Source organism: Dendrobates tinctorius, unplaced genomic scaffold (assembly GCF_039654945.1).
Source record: "Dendrobates tinctorius isolate UK_male_01 unplaced genomic scaffold, ASM3965494v1 ptg000173l, whole genome shotgun sequence".
Lineage (NCBI taxonomy): Eukaryota > Metazoa > Chordata > Amphibia > Anura > Dendrobatidae > Dendrobates > Dendrobates tinctorius.
The window spans coordinates 7,597,464-7,615,858 of record NW_027361840.1 but is presented as its reverse complement, the minus strand read 5'-3'; the positions used below and the strand labels follow the sequence as shown (position 1 = coordinate 7,615,858).

At 41.6% G+C, this 18,395-nt stretch overlaps 1 protein-coding gene across 2 annotated transcripts in view; it reads right to left on the bottom strand.

The window, feature by feature from the left end:
• The window catches only part of MYL3 (myosin light chain 3), a 44,426-nt gene that overhangs the window by 8,405 nt on the left and 17,626 nt on the right, over positions 1-18,395 (bottom strand). The window contains exons 2-3 of one of the 2 annotated variants that reach the window (XM_073551149.1): positions 11,148-11,175; positions 517-666 (exon numbers count right to left, since the gene is read on the bottom strand). In XM_073551149.1, the coding sequence (XP_073407250.1) occupies positions 517-666; positions 11,148-11,175 (178 nt within the window). Of the gene's footprint in view, positions 1-516; positions 667-795; positions 890-11,147; positions 11,176-18,395 lie in introns of those variants that run through there. The other variant, XM_073551150.1, reaches the window with a different exon arrangement.

Below are 18,395 nucleotides of genomic sequence, written 5' to 3'. Positions count from 1 at the left end.
AAATAGCCACTGTGTGGAGATACAGGGTTGAGGCAGTAAAATAATGCTTTAGCCTGGGTGATAGAAAACTTACAAAAGCTTCAACCTAGGTAAGATCTCTATCCTGTGCCTGATACACAGCGACACCACCCAGAATGAGGGACTCCGAGCATCTCAGTAGCCACATGGCTCAAGTGAATGGCCAAGAACTTTTACCCAATCAGACAGAAGTTTAGTCAGGTACTTTACATTCTCTTGTCTCTAGGACAGATACATTTAGCCAGTCTGGGGTGTGAATCATTAGCTTTAGAAAAGACTCATCATTTTCGTTTTTCCTTTGGATATTCTAAAATTTATATATAAAATTTGGGTTTTTCTCTGGGCCAGATTTTGGCAGCCATGACCAGTAGTCATTACAAGCTAGAGATAATCCTTCCTTCACTCTTCTCCTACCAGAGAACTTGCATTGACTCTGTCCTCAGACTGTTTGCAGAAAGTCTTCCTTCTGGATCAGTGACATGACAAATACTCACGAACCTTCAGGCTTGGGTCTGCCAAGAACTCTTAAAACTTCAGCATTGGTCGGGTTCTGTCCTAACGCCCTCAGCACATCGCCACATTGCCCATAGGTGATTTTCAATTCGCAGTTAGGGGTCCGATCAAACAGTGAGAAGGCTTCCTTAAATTCTGCCAAAACAAAGAGAGCCTCAGCCTGTGCACAGTCACCGACGGTATTATGGAGATGGCAACTTTATGGTTATTATGCTAAATCTCAACAAATATTTGGTTTGGTGCGACTTTACACGGGACGCTCACCCACATGAATTTTTATTATTAGCTGGCTTTCCTGGAATCGTGTTCCCATTGCTGTGTGGTTAGACATCTGCAGCCTCATGTGATGGAGGATTATGTTCCTTTTCAAGCCACAGCAGAGCGATGACACAAAATAACAATTTTGACAAGACAGCTACAATGAAAGAGACTCAAAAAGTCTGAGGAAAGGGCTGTGCTCATCAGAAATCACTGATAACGTGGGCTGAGAATGACAACACCAGCAGAATAGTGAGTGCAGCTCTGGGGTATAATACAGGAGGTAACTCAGGATCAGTAATGTAATGTATGTACACAGTGACTGCACCAGCAGAATAGTGAGTGCAGCTCTGGGGTATAATACAGGAGGTAACTCAGGATCAGTAATGTAATGTATGTACACAGTGACTGCACCAGCAGTATAGTGAGTGCAGCTCTGGGGCATAATACAGGAGGTAACTCAGGATCAGTAATGTAATGTATGTACGCAGTGACTGCACCAGCAGAATATTGAGTGCAGCTCTGGAGTATAATACAGGAGGTAACTCAGGATCAGTAATGTAATGTATGTACACAGTGACTGCACCAGCAGTATAGTGAGTGCGGCTCTGGAGTATAATACAGGAGGTAACTCAGGATCAGTAATGTAATGTATGTACACAGTGACTGCACCAGCAGTATAGTGAGTGCAGCTCTGGGTTATAATACAAGATGTAATAAGTAATGTATTATATGTAGTCAGTTACTATAATGTATGTAGTATAATTCTATTTGGAAAGTATGAGAGGTGCAGACACATAAATTACTTATTTCTGGCTTTACAGCAGGAAACTAATGGTTGTTGTGTGACAGAATGCAATGTAACGCATCGAATGTGCTTTCTTTCAGAATGAAACCATTTGGCGATTAATGGTTGGGTGACCTTGCCTTGATTGACTGGATTTCAGCTTGTGATGGCCTTACACCATTAATCGGCTTCACTCTCCACTCACCACTACACTGAGGCGCAGGAATGCCGAGCGGCTGCCAGTGCCGATGTGTGGCATCCCATACCATCTGTCTCCATTTAACTCTATTCTTTGTTTTTGCTTCCATTTCATTTCCACTATATTGTGGGAGTTTTTGGATCTGGACTCAAGAACGTTAACAGTTCTTGGAGAAAAGCCTCCACTTCTGTAAGTGATTATATCTCAATGTAATGTTTCAAGACTTTGCTAAAAAATCCTGAGCAAGTGAGCAAAAATACCACGTGGCTGAAATCAGGGGCTGTGGGATCACACAAAATAACTGAGAATTGTTTAATGTCTGATCTCAGAAATGTAGGAATTACTAAAAGTAACTAATTAAAAAAAAAAAAAACTGAAGTCAGGAAGAAATAAGGATTGGTGAAAACAGGTTACAATATATCCCCATCTTAAAAAGGCTATCCCATTGTCGTAAATGTAATTGTAAAATCTTTCCGACTCTCTTGAGATAGAATGTGTCACCATCATATTGAGCATTGATGCATGGCTTCATCATAAACTGTAAAGAGAGAAAGAGCTAACACTTTTTTCCGACCCTTTGTGCTATGACCCCCTGCTGTGAACAGGTAATTGAAGTAGATTATCTGATGGAGAGCAAACAGGAAGTCAGGGCTCCGCGTGTACAGCAGGATGTGATTTGATGTCTTTCTCTCCTGTGAAGATTACTCTTTATATGTTCAAAAGAATTATAGGCAGACAGGATATATTCTTGTACATAGGAGCAGTATTATAGTAGTTATATTCTTGTAAATAGGAGCAGTATTATAGTAGTTATATTCTTGTACATAGGGGCAGTATTATAGTAGTTATATTCTTGTACATAGGAGCAGTATTATAGTAGTTATATTCTTGTACATAGGGGCAGTATTATAGTAGTTATATTCTTGTACATAGGAGCAGTATTATAGTAGTTATATTCTTGTAAATAGGAGCAGTATTATAGTAGTTATATTCTTGTACATAGGAGCAGTATTATAGTAGTTATATTCTTGTACATAGGGGCAGTATTATAGTAGTTATATTCTTGTACATAGGAGCAGTATTATAGTAGTTATATTCTTGTACATAGGGGCAGTATTATAGTAGTTATATTCTTGTACATAGGAGCAGTATTATAGTAGTTATATTCTTGTACATAGGGGCAGTATTATAGTAGTTATATTCTTGTACATAGGAGCAGTATTATAGTAGTTATATTCTTGTAAATAGGAGCAGTATTATAGTAGTTATATTCTTGTACATAGGGGGCAGTATTATAGTAGTTATATTCTTGTACATAGGAGCAGTATTATAGTAGTTATATTCTTGTACATAGGGGCAGTAATATAGTAGTTATATTCTTGTACATAGGGGTAGTATTATAGTAGTTATATTCTTGTACATAGGAGCAGTATTATGGCAGTTATAATCTTGTACATAGGAGCATTATTATAGTAGTTATATTCTTGTACATAGGTACATAGTACTATAATACTGCCCCTATGTACAAGAATATAACTACTATATTACTGCCCCTATGTACAAGAATATAACTACTATAATACTGCTCCTATGTACAAGAATATAACTACTATAATACTGCCCCTATGTACAAGAATATAACTACTATAATACTGCCCCCTATGTACAAGAATATAACTACTATAATACTGCTCCTATTTACAAGAATATAACTACTATATTACTGCCCCTATGTACAAGAATATAACTACTATAATACTGCTCCTATGTACAAGAATATAACTACTATATTACTGCCCCTATGTACAAGAATATAACTACTATAATACTGCTCCTATGTACAAGAATATAACTGCCATAATACTGCTCCTATTTACAAGAATATAACTACTATAATACTGCTCCTATGTACAAGAGTATAACTACTATAATACTGCTCCTATTTACAAGAATATAACTACTATAATACTGCCCCCTATGTACAAGAATATAACTGCCATAATACTGCTCCTAAGTACAAGAATATAACTACTATAATACTGCCCCTATATACAAGAATATAACTACTATAATACTGCTCCTGTGTACAAGAATATAACTACTATAATACTGCCCCTATGTACAAGAATATAACTACTATATTACTGCCCCTATGTACAAGAATATAACTACTATAATACTGCTCCTATGTACAAGAATATAACTGCCATAATACTGCTCCTATTTACAAGAATATAACTACTATAATACTGCTCCTATGTACAAGAGTATAACTACTATAATACTGCTCCTATTTACAAGAATATAACTACTATAATACTGCCCCCTATGTACAAGAATATAACTGCCATAATACTGCTCCTAAGTACAAGAATATAACTACTATAATACTGCCCCCTATGTACAAGAATATAACTGCCATAATACTGCTCCTAAGTACAAGAATATAACTACTATAATACTGCCCCCTATATACAAGAGTATAACTACTATAATACTGCTCCTATTTACAAGAATATAACTACTATAATACTGCCCCCTATATACAAGAATATAACTACTATAATACTGCTCCTAAGTACAAGAATATAACTACTATAATACTGCCCCCTATATACAAGAATATAACTACTATAATACTGCTCCTGTGTACAAGAATATAACTACTATAATACTGCCTCCTATGTACAAGAATATAGCTACTATAATACTGTCTCCTATGTACAAGAATATAACTACTATAATACTGCCCCTATGTACAAGAATATAATTACTATAATACTGCTCCTATGTACAAGAATATAACTGCTATAATACTGCCCCCTATGTACAAGAATATAACTACTATAATACTGCTCCTATGTACAAGAATATAACTACTATAATACTGCTCCTATGTACAAGAATATAACTACTATAATACTGCCCCCTATGTACAAGAATGTAACTACTATAATACTGCCCCTATGTACAAAAATGTAACTACTATAATACTGCCCCTATGTACAAGAATATAACTACTATAATACTGCCTCCTAGCTGTGAGGTTGTGTGTTTGTAGCTCTCCTGATGTCTGGAGCAAGCCCAGGGGGAGGCCACCCTGGGCGGGGTAACTCCCCAAGCAAGGCCCAGGCTTCCAGGCCTACACTTGGAAGTAGCACTCAAGTTGTGTCTAAGGCGGATGCAAGTCCCAAAGTTGTTTCTGAGGGAAAGAAAGCTCAGAATGGAAGTAGCAGCAACAGCAGCAAGAAAGATGAAGCTGTGAAAGTGCAAAAAGTAACGGAACAAGGAAAAGCCATGGCTGTGGGTAAGAAAGTTCCAGTTAAGCAGTCGGCCAGCCAAGGCAAGCAGAGTGAAGGACAACTAGGAGAAATCCAGAAGAAATCTACTGGTGAGAAGCTGAATGGAGGAAAGCAGCCTGCAGCTCAGGAGGTGCCATCACCGGCTTCAGGTGTGCAGCTGACTCCCAGCAGACAGAGGAGAACCTCACTGGAGAGACAGACGCTCCAGGAGAACCTGCAGCAGAAGCATGTGGTGGCCAGCATGGCGAGCTCTGGGCGCACAAGGTCGCAGTCAGGTGGCAGCAGTAAAAGTGCTGTGGAGCCTGGAGCCACGAAACCAGCGGTGGTGAAAGTTAAGGAGACGTCTGGTTTCAAGCATCCAGGGACATTGCTGAAAGCAGGATCCCAGGAGGAGACGCCACGTGCACCTGAGCTTCAGGTCGCAGAGGAGATCCCAGGACTGGTCAAGAGGATCGGTGAGTTACAGCAGCACAAAGACTTGCTGCAGAAACAGATAGACATGGGCTATAATGTAAGGGCTGCTAATCCTGGTGGGGATCACACCTTTTGTGATCAGACTCTGAACATGCTTGGTATACAGCTGGCAAAAGTGGTGAGGGACATGGACTGTGTCCTAGAGAGGATGGGGCCCCTGGCAGAGACTTATAGGAACCAGGAACTGTTTATGTCACACAAGTAGGACTCTGCAGGTTCCAGCTCAGACATTGTCCCAGGTGGGCCCCAGAAGCCGGTGCGGCCAGTGCTGCAGCCTGCAAGTTTCTGCTTCCAAAAGGGTCAAATACTGCAGCCGCAGCAGCCTGCGGCAGATCCCAAGCAGCAGCATGTTATGCAGATTCCAGCAGATGTACCACAAGTCTCAGAATGCCCAGCACAGCAGCCTGCAGCAGATTCCAAGCAGCAGCATGGACTGCACTTTCCAGCAGAGGGACTACAAGTCTCAGAATGCCAAGCACAACAGTTGGACAGTGGACATGTGCCGGTCATTACTGATGGTGCCCAGCAGGGCTCTGATGCTGGGGATAACCGCGCTGTATCTGGGGGGTCGGGGGCTTGGGGGAGCACAGTATCTTTGCTGGACGCTGCACAGTCTGATAATGACATTAATGCTGATGATAACAATGTGCATGATAATGTCTGTGATTTCCCACCTTTAATTTCAAGCACACAAGGTGTGGCTGCCCCTCCTGCTGCAGACCTTCACTCCGTCAGTCAACCCAATGTGACCCCGCACGGTCCCCCCAGTAATGCCTGGAGTCGTGGTGCTCCGTCCTTTACCTCTGGTACCAATTATACAGGCCAGGCGTTTAAACGGAGAAACGTCGTGCGTTTCCGGCACAGAGGTGCCAAGGAGGACCTGCCAGACAGGAGGTTTGTCATCAGGGAGCTCTTGTGCCACCAGATGGGGTTTGTGCCAGTCAGCATCCTGGCAGTGATTAATCTTCCAGACAGGCAGGGCTATGATGTCAGCTTTAAGCTCATGTCTGACCTGGACAGATTCTGGTCTAGTTTCCCCAAGTTTAGAGACACGGAGGGCTGGAGTAAGTTCAGCTTTATTCCTATCTCTAAGCCAGATACTGTCACTGTTAGTGTCATCTTCTGGAATGAGTCTGTTCCCCCGCAGGACATTGTGGTGTGGCTCCGGAGGCATTGTGACCTGGTCTCTGACCTCACCAAAAGCAGAGACAGTGATGGGATCTGGACGGGAGGGTGGCGGGTTTTGGTGAAACTGCGCCAATGCAATAACATCACTGCCCATTTACCCAACTCCTTCTTTATTGGGAGGGAGAGGGGTGTGTGTTTCTATCCTGGGCAGCCTCGTAAGTGCTTTAAATGTGGCAAGGCAGGTCACCTGGCAAATACCTGTACTGTGGTGAAGTGCAGCCTGTGTGGGGAGGTCGGCCATCTAGCTGCAGACTGCCAGAACATCAGGTGCAACCTCTGTGGGAAGATCGGTCACCCTCACAGGGACTGTCCAGACGCCTGGCACAATATCTGTAAGGACTTTCCTGACGAGGACTTGGTGGCAGGGGCAGAGATTCTGGAGGAGGCAGCTTTACTGTCAGGGGAAATACTGACCAGACCAGAGGTCCACCAGGGGTCTACTCAGCTAACACCAGAGCAGCAGGGTTCAGAGAGAGAACAGGGGAGTATGGAGGTTGTACCTCAGGGGCAGCGGTCACAGGAAGGCATTACTTCAGTGCTACCATCTGTGTCTGAAGAGAATAGCAATAATCAGAAAAGGAAGAAAAAGGACAAGGCCTCCCGTAAACCTGAGGAGTATGACACTGGCCAAGGAGCCGGGAAGAAATTCCAGAGTTCTACAGGTGTAATGGTCGTATCTAATAGGTTTGATGTTCTGTCTGAGTCTGACGGCGATTTTGAAGATGACCTTAAGAGAATTGACGCAGAGTGTGATAGGGACGTAGAGGATTGTCCTCCGCCAAAGCGGAAGCCCTTACCTGAGGGCACTCAGGTAGAGTCTGAGATGGAGACCGGTGGTGAACAGAATAACTCCGACTCAGATCTGTGACGCTGTCAACCAGATAATGTCCAAACTCAGATAGGGAAAATCATTAGGAGAAATTAGGAAATGTTAAGATAGTGAAGGATGAGTCACTGGGTAGGAATATGATGAGCTCTGTTTGTAAAGTGTTTTTTTTTTTTTCTCTCCTCAAACTAGGAGTATGGACTCTAAGTTAATTTGATATGTATAAACTGGATATGTAATGAATGTATGTACAATCCTAGTGAATTCAGTTTTGTATTATTGGAGGAATGTTATTTGTATTTGTTTTGTTTTTACAATAAAAATTGCCCCTATATACAAGAATATAACTACTATAATGCTGCCCCCTATGTATAAGAATATAATTACTATAATACTGCTCCCTATGTACAAGAATACAACTACTATAATACTGCCCCTATGTACAAGAATATAACTACTATAATACTGCTCCTATGTACAGGAATATAACTACTATAATACTGCCCCTATATACAAGAATATAACTACTATAATACTGCCCCTATATACAAGAATATAACTACTATAATACTGCCCCCTATGTACAAGAATATAACTACTATAATACTGCTCCTATGTACAAGAATATAACTACTATAATACTGCCCCTATGTACAAGAATATAAGTACTATAATACTGCCCCTATGTACAAGAATATAACTACTATAATACTGCTCCTATGTACAAGAATATTACTACTATAATACTGCCCCTATGTTCAAGAATATAACTACTATAATACTGCCCCTATGTACAGGAATATAACTACTATAATGCTGCCCCCTATGTACAAGAATATAACTACTATAATACTGCTCCTATGTACAGGAATATAACTACTATAATACTGCCCCTATATACAAGAATATAACTACTATAATACTGCCCCTATATACAAGAATATAACTACTATAATACTGCCCCCTATGTACAAGAATATAACTACTATAATACTGCTCCTATGTACAAGAATATAACTACTATAATACTGCCCCTATGTACAAGAATATAAGTACTATAATACTGCCCCTATGTACAAGAATATAACTACTATAATACTGCTCCTATGTACAAGAATATTACTACTATAATACTGCCCCTATGTTCAAGAATATAACTACTATAATACTGCCCCTATGTACAGGAATATAACTACTATAATACTGCTCCTGTGTACAAGAATATAACTACTATAATATTGCCCCTATGTACAAGAATATAACTACTATAATACTGCCCCTATGTACAAGAATATAAGTACTATAATACTGCCCCTATGTACAAGAATATAACTACTATAATACTGCTCCTATGTACAAGAATATAACTACTATAATACTGCCCCTATGTACAAGAATATAACTACTATAATATTGCCCCTATGTACAAGAATATAACTACTATAATACTGCCCCTATGTACAAGAATATAAGTACTATAATACTGCCCCTATGTACAAGAATATAACTACTATAATACTGCTCCTATGTACAAGAATATTACTACTATAATACTGCCCCTATGTTCAAGAATATAACTACTATAATACTGCCCCTATGTACAGGAATATAACTACTATAATACTGCCCCTATGTACAGGAATATAACTACTATAATACTGCCCCTATGTACAAGAATATAAGTACTATAATACTGCCCCTATGTACAAGAATATAACTACTATAATACTGCCCCTATGTACAGGAATATAACTACTATAATACTGCCCCTATGTACAGGAATATAACTACTATAATACTGCCCCTTTGTACAGGAATATAACTACTATAATACTGCCCCTATGTACAAGAACATAACTACTATAATACTGCTCCTATGTACAAGAATATTACTACTATAATACTGCCCCTATGTACAGGAATATAACTACTATAATACTGCCCCTATGTACAGGAATATAACTACTATAATACTGCCCCTATGTACAGGAATATAAGTACTATAATACTGCCCCTATGTACAAGAATATAACTACTATAATACTGCCCCTATGTACAAGAATATAAGTACTATAATACTGCCCCTATGCACAAGAATATAACTACTATAATACTGCCCCTATATACAGGAATATAACTACTATAATACTGCCCCTATGTACAAGAATATAACTACTATAATACTGCCCCTATGTACAGGAATATAACTACTATAATACTGCCCCTATGTACAAGAATATAACTACTATAATACTGCCCCCTATATGCAAGAATATAACTACTATAATACTGCCCCCTATGTGCAAGAATATAACTACTATAATACTGCTCTTATGTACAAGAATAAAACTACTATAATACTGCCCCTATGTACAAGAATAAAACTACTATAATACTGCTCCTATGTACAAGAATATAACTACTATAATACTGCCCCCTATGTGCAAGAATATAACTACCATAATACTGGTACTATGTACAAGAATATAACTACTATAATACTGCCCCTATGTACAAGAATATAACTACTATAATACTGCCCCTATGTACAAGAATAAAACTGCTATAATACTGCTCCTATGTACAAGAATATAACTACTATAATACCGCCCCCTATGTACAAGAATATAACTACCATAATACTGCTCCTATGTACAAGAATATAACTACTATAATACTGTCCATATGTACAAGAATATAACTACTATAATACTGCTCCTATGTACAAGAATATAACTACTATAATACTGCCCCTATGTACAAGAATATAACTACTATAATACTGCTCCTATGTACAAGAATATAACTACTATAATACTGCCCCTATGTACAAGAATATAACTACTATAATACTGCTCCTATGTACAAGAATATAACTACTATAATTCCGCCCCCTATGTACAAGAATATAACTACCATAATACTGCTCCTATGTACAAGAATATAACTACTATAATACTGCCCCTATGTACAAGAATATAACTACTATAATACTGCACCCTATGTACAAGAATATAACTACTATAATACTGCCCCTATGTACAAGAATATAACTACTATAATACTGCTCCTATATACAAGAATATAACTACTATAATGCTGCCCCCTGTACAAGAATATAACTACTATAATACTGCCCCTATGTACAAGAATATAACTACTATAATACTGCCCCCTATGTAGAAGAATATAACTACTATAATACTGCCCCTATGTACAAGAATATAAGTACTATAGTACTGCCCCTATGTACAAGAATATAACTGCTATAATACTGCTATGTATGAGTATACACATATGATTTGCTACTTCATATGACCCTGACATGTTGAATATTCTCTTCTCTTTCTATAGACCGTGTCTGTTTTCTCTATGCCTCCTACTAATATCTTGCCACTTACATGAAGGAATAAAACTACTATCATTCTGTCTCTTTCTTTATACCTGTGGATGAGATGTGTGATTTCTCACACTGTGGTTTGGAGGATTTGTCTGATCCAATGATTTATATAACTTCCTATTTTTTTGAGTGTTTTTTTTTTTAATCTATTTATTTGCAAGTAGAATGTGATGTGTTCTTACCTTCTATCTGATCTACTGAGAATTCAATCTGTGGGATGAGAAGAAAAACAAATTTTAGTAAATCATCTCTTTTATACTGTCATTTTACAACTTCCAGTATGCCCTGCACAAGGAGGAGTCCAGAAGGCGGAGTCACATGCAACTCACCATGCAAATAATACAAATTCTTTACACTGATACTTTGTAATAAGAATCTTAGTTAATGTGACAGTCACTTGTCACTAATCCACTTTATACAGGTTTGATAATTTGCTGCATATTCGGTGGCATTTTTTTTAGCTATTCTTTATTAATTTTGGCACATCTTACTCTGGTCCCGGAATATCGATATTGGATTCCTGCTTCTGGACGACAAATGATCAGTCTGCCTAATGTGACATCATCAGAGAGATAACCATGGGGATCACTAAAGATTAATGTGTCCACGACGGGTAAATATTAGAAAAGACCAAGGAACAATAGTGTGTGATGGGTACAGAAGAGGGGAAGGGATCATGTGTCTGGGGATCTCCGCAGAGTCACCAGAGGCGGTGAGAAGGTGAGGGTCATTTCATGTCGGGTTGGGGAATGATTTGACAAAAGCCGGCAATTGAATGAGCGGCTATTCTGCTATGAAGAACTCTGTGACATATAAATATATATATATATATTTATGTGTGTGTGTCTCAATGACATGTATATATACAGTCATATGTAAAAGTTTGGGCACCCCTATTAATGTTAACCTTTTTTCTTTATAACAATTTTGGCTTTTGCAACAGCTGTTTCAGTTTCATATATCTAATAACTGATGGACTCAGTTATATTTCTGGATTCAAATGAGGTTTATTGTACTAACAGAAAATGTACAATCTGCATTTAAACAAAATTTGACCAGTGCAAAAGTATGGGCACCCTTATCATTTTCTTGATTTGAACACTCCTAACTACTTTTTACTGACTTCCTGAAGCACTAAATTGGTTTTGTAACCTCATTGAGCTTTGAACTTCATAGCCAGGTGTATCAAATCATGAGAAAAGGTATCTAAGGTGGCCACTTGCAAGTAGTTCTCCTATTTGATTCTCCTATGAAGAGTGGCATCATGGGCTCCTCAAAACAACTCTCAAATGATCTGAAAACAAAGATTATTCAACATAGCTTTTCAGGGGAAGGATACAAAAAGTTGTCTCAGAGATTTAACCTGTCAGTTTCCACTGTGAGGAACATAGTAAGGAAATGGAAGAACACAGGTACAGTTCTTGTTAAGCCCAGAAGTGGCAGGCCAAGAAAAATATCAGAAAGGCAGAGAAGAAGAATGGTGAGAACAGTCAAGGACAATCCACAGACCACCTCCAAAGACCTGCAGCCTCATCTTGCTGCAGATGGTGTCACTGTGCATCGGTCAACAATACAGCGCACTTTGCACAAGGAGAAGCTGTATGGGAGAGTGATGCGAAAGAAGCCGTTTCTACAAGCACGCCACAAACAGAGTCGCCTGAGGTCTGCAAAAGCACATTTGGACAAGCCAGTTACATTTTGGAAGAAGGTCCTGTGGACTGATGAAACAAAGATTGAGTTGTTTGGTCATACAAAAAGGCGTTATGCATGGAGGCTAAAAAACACAGCATTCCAAGAAAAACACTTGCTACCCACAGTAAAATTTGGTGGAGGTTCCATCATGCATTGGGGCTGTATGGCCAATGCCGGCACCGGGAATCTTGTTAAAGTTGAGGGTCGCATGGATTCAACTCAGTATCAGCAGATTCTTGACAATAATGTGCAAGAATCAGTGACGAAGTTGAAGTTACGCAGGGGATGGATATTTCAGCAAGACAGTGATCCAAAACACCGCTCCAAATCTACTCAGGCATTCATGCAGAGGAACAATTACAATGTTCTGGAATGGCCATCCCAGTCCCCAGACCTGAATATCATTGAACATCTGTGGGATGATGTGAAGCGGGCTGTCCATGCTCGGCGACCATCAAACTTAACTGAACTGGAATTGTTTTGTAAACAGGAATGGTCACAAATACCTTCATCCAGGATCCAGGAACTCATGAATAGCTACAGGAAGCGACTAGAGGCTGTTATTTTTGAAAAAGGAGAATCTATGAAATATTAATGTCACTTTTATGTTGAGGTGCCCATACTTTTGCACCGGTCAAATTTTGGTAAAATGCAGATTGCACATTTTCTGTTAGTACAATAAACCTCATTTGAATCCAGAAATATAACTGAGTCCATCAGTTATTAGATATATGAAACTGAAATAGCTGTTGCAAAAACCAAAATTGTTATAAAGAAAAAAGGTTAACATTAATAGGGGTGCCCAAACTTTAATATATGACTGTATATATATGCATTCTATGTGTCTATATCTATTCTTTGGTTTCTGTTAGAAACCCTGTCATAGGGCTCCATTATATGTCCATTTTGCAAGCCTGCGAGAAAATCTCGCCATACGGATGCCATACGGATGCTGACATGCGCAAAATACGCGACCACACCTTGCCTACGGATGACATACGGAGCACTGTATAGGGGCCATTCATCCGTATTACGCCTGTAAACTACGGACCGTATTTTGCGTCGGTTAGTGTGACCCCGGCCACACACTGATGTCAGCATCTGCAGTGTTGAAAACCGCACAAACGGTAAGGCCATGTGCACACGATGTGGATTCTGCTGCAGTTTCATATCCGCATGTCAATTCTTTGTGCGGAATCCATTGTACAGGTGTGAAACCGCAGGCTAATCCGCAGATAAACTGCAGGTCTTTTGACCTGGGGATTTACCTGCTAATTTTTCCAACTCTGCGGGGAACAATCCGCAGCACCTACCACAACGGGTGCACATGGCCTTAGTATCATCCACACTGTTGGATCTGTAATAGGATACATTTTGTGTACACAAAAATATGCAGAAAAAACAACAACATAACAAATCGTCATTGTGGATTTTAGCGTAAACCGGACGGTGGGCCGAGTATTCGGAGTGTAAACCTATTTGCGCTGCAGATGGCATTTCTGGGAGCGGATGCAGTTTGGCGCTGGGCACATCCCTCCTGGGCGCCGTATCGGTGACCCATCTTTGGCGGGCAGCATAGCATTGTGCATACAGAACTTCTGACAAACTAACAGTATAATGTGACATTTCTTGGCCGTCGCCCAGCAGCAGCAGCCGCCGCCGCTCGTCCTAAGGAGTCGCCTGTCGGAGCGAGCTGCTAATCTGCTAATATTCCCAATAATGAAGCCATGTCTGCAGCTAATCCCAGAAACGATACAACGCGGGGAGGGGGGAAGTCATGATCACTGTGAACACTTCTGCACATTTCTAACAGTTTGGGCTTCAATTATTCAAGACGGTTACAATCTTTTCTCGCTGATGGGAACCATACTGTTATTATTAAAAGACTGAAAACTTTCTACATCAATAAGTGCTGGCATCGGAGTAGTGAGGAGCGAGGATACTCGTTGCTCGGGTATCCTCCGAGTATTTTGGCATGCTCGGAGATTTAGTTTTTGTCGTCTCATCTGCATGATTTGCGACTGCTGATGACACAAAGCTAGGAGGGATAGCTAATACTAGAGAAGAGAGAGAGAGGATTCAAAAAGATATAAATAAACTGGAGAAGTGGGCAGCAACAAACAGAATGGTTTTTAACAGGGAGAAATGCAAAGTACTACATCTGGGCAATAAAAATGAAAAAAGCATATATAGAATGGGAGGAATAGGGCTAAGTGACAGCACATGTGAAAAAGACTTGGGTATACTAATAGATCACAGACTGAATATGAGTCAACAGTGTGATGCAGCAGCAAAAAAGGCAAATGCAATTCTAGGATGTATTAACAGAAGCATACAGTCTAGATCACGTGAAGTCATTATTTCCCTCTACTCCTCTTTGGTCAGACCTCATTTGGAATTTTGTGTCCAGTTTTGGGCACCACATTTTAAAAAAGACATCAACAAACTGGAGCAAGTTCAGAAAAGAGCGACCAGAATGGTGACCGGTCTGCAAACCCTGTCTTATGAGGAAAGGTTGCAGGATTTGGGAATGTTTAGTTTGCAAAAGAGAAGACTGAGAGGAGACTTAATAGCTGTCTACAAATATCTAAAGGGCTGTCACATTGTAGAAGGATCAACTTTATTCTCATTTGCACAAGGAAAGACTAGAAGCAATGGGATGAAACTGAATGGGAGGAGACACAGATTAGATATTAGAAAAAACTTTTTGACAGAGTGATCAATGAGTGGAACAGGCTGCCACGAGAAGTGGTGAGTTCTCCTTCAATGGAAGTCTTCAAACAGATGTTGGACAGACATCTGACTGGGATGATTTAGCGAATCCTGCTTTGAGCAGGGGGTTGGACCAGATGGCCCAGGAGGTCCCTTCCAACTCTACGATTCTATGATTCTATGACAGGCTGCATACACCTGAGCAATGCCTGTTTGTTGCCAATCATGCAGCTGAGACGACGAAATCTAAGCCAAAATACTCGGAGGACACCCGAGCAACGAGTATCCTCATCACTACTGCGGAGTCCTCTCTACAGTGCTTGGGAGAAAATCCCATCAGCAGTGTAAAGGTCTGTCCCATGGGGATGGTTTGTTACAGCGTATCAGGGCAGCTGACCAGCACCAGACTGGGATAATTGGGGCCTGCAGCTAGAGGTATTGAAGGGAGGGAAGTCATAGTGCAGGAAGCCAAAAAGTGTTGTGTCCCTACAGTTTGTTACAATGAATCAGTCTGGAGACTTTGGGGAGAAGGTGACAGAAAAATAAATAATAGCCATACAAGAAGCAACAAAGTCTCTAGAGATGAGTGAATTTGTCCGGACTCGGTTCTGAATACGATCCGCATCGAATATTGTTATTGTCTCTTGTCCTCATAGTTTGTGCTTTGTAACGGTACAAGAACATGTATCATCCTGGAGACCGAGCTGGGAAAGTGTCAGGTCGTGCGGCTTTACATGTAACCAGGAGCGATTTTCTTCACTGACTGCGACGAGAAAACGTCGTGAAAATAGTAAAGACTTAAAATACAAAGAATATTAGAAAAATTGCTGAACTTTACAAAATGGTTCAACTTTATTTACATAAAATATAAAATGCAGGAAAGCCCCGATGAGCCGCCGCCCGACCTTACCAGCTTTACACGTTCATTTCCCGAAATGGCAAATTTGTTTTTTCAGATTTTGGTGCCTAAGGAACATTTAACCTTAACCTCACAGGCTGGGACAGGAGCCAGGCGCTGCTGCCAGATCTCAGGGTTTGGTATGTGACTCCCCCGACTCCCCTCAGACTCGCACTAATGAGACCTCGAAATGTTCAACTTCGGAAATGTAATAACACAAAGCGAGCAGCGACCATAGCGGCCGAGACCCCAAAATGACTCACAGAAATGGGAGCGACCACATCCTCCAGAAATGAGCACCACGTAGGGGAAGAAAGGGCTGCAAGCATCACATAAAACGAAGAATGTTCCCATAAATGCAATGCACAATATTATCGATGATGACGAGGACCGCCACCGTGAATCGCTGCACAGAGGAGCGCAGTATAAACTGCACAGTGTGGTGCTTGCAGGTACGCAGGATGCAGTGACGAGTCGCGAGACAGTTTGGAGCTTTCTAAAATAACGTTTATAAGACTAGAGGGAACTTTCCTCAGTCCCGGCCTGATCGCCAACAGGGGTAACACGGGCTGCCCTCGCAGGGGCTCTATACAGACAAACACTAGTAGGTAGAACACGACTACTTCCAGCAATAGCCGGTCACTATAGGGCCGCGTTATGGCCAACTACGGGTCCATAATTGTAAAGTCAACTTAGCCGTCCAGACGTCCCTCGCCGTTCGGGTTGGTGGTCTTTCGGTGTAGTAGTTGTTGGGCCCTGTTGCTGAGGCATTGGCGGAGTCTTCGCGCCCTCTGGAACGCTGGTGACACTGGAGCCCCACAGGCCCCGGCGGAGTCCTTGGACGGGTAGGCCGCAGCCCCTGGACTGGGGCAAGCGGCAGCGATGGGTGGTGGCGAATGACAGGCCGCCTACGCAGCTAGCGGCTGCGACGGGGAGTCCACAGTCAGCAGAGGCCTGGCCCCTGCTGCGGACCGGAGCGGGACAGTGGTGGCCGCCGACAGCATGGTACTTGCCGCGGCCACGGGCAAGAGTGGGGCAGGGGCGGGTGGCAGGGAACAGGCCACAGCCGCAGGCTGAGGGGAGGCGGGGGCGGCCGCGGGTGACCACGGGTAGGCTACAGCCGCGGGCTGAGAAGAGGCAGCAGCGGCTGCGGGTTGGAGCGGGGCAGCAAGTCTCGGTCAGTCACCCTGGCACCATCCCTCTGGAGTCCTCAGTGAGCGTCCTCTCTGGCACTGGTGGGTCGCTCTAGCTTCCGGTCGCTCCCACGCTCTCCTGCAGTCTCTGTCCCGGTCTGCTGACTTATCGTCCGGGAAATTCCCCGCCTCCTTTATACTGGTCCCTCCCCCAGCCCATCTGTCTGTCAGAACAGTCCGTCCCCAAATTCTGTCCCGTGGGGACAGTTCCCCCGGAACCCAGATGACGGCTCCTTTGGTTCTGGCCTGAACACTCGACGGGGGCCGTTCCTCCCACACAGCCAGCCCCCAGGATAGAAGAGTCCAGAACCAATCTACAGAAATCTACATTCAGACTTACGAGATGAAAACACTGGAAGAAAGTGATGTATATGTGTGAAGAGATCACTGCTGCCATTGTATAAGAGGCAGTATGTGGAGACGCGGGGACACTGGGTGCTCCAGTCCGCTGGCCCGAGACCACATGGACCAGGGCTCATCCTACTAAACGCCCGCTCTCCTTTCCGCATGGACATAATACTACATGGTTGAGGTGCTTCTAACTGAAACACGAAAATTCACCACATTTTTTGCCTTTTCAATGCATTTTTCCCCATTTCTTTGGCTTGAAAGCTTTGATAAATCGCTCGCCGTATGCTATATAGGCTTTTCGCTACTGTTCACATTGCGCTGTCTCCACTCATCCTACACATTCTCCAGTCACATTCCTCTTCCGGTAATAGTAATGTCTGACTTTTGTATTCGGTGACCCACATTTCTGCATTGCTTTTCCTTTAAGCAGAACTTTTAGTAACTTAGTGCGAAAGTCAGAAAATATCTTATGAAAAACAGAAATTGTTCCAATGAGATAATTTGTATCTTTCTCGGGGCGCAGATAATTATAGAAGGACTTATTCTGCGCTGTCGTCTGTCTCTGACTCCTGACAGGGTTTTTT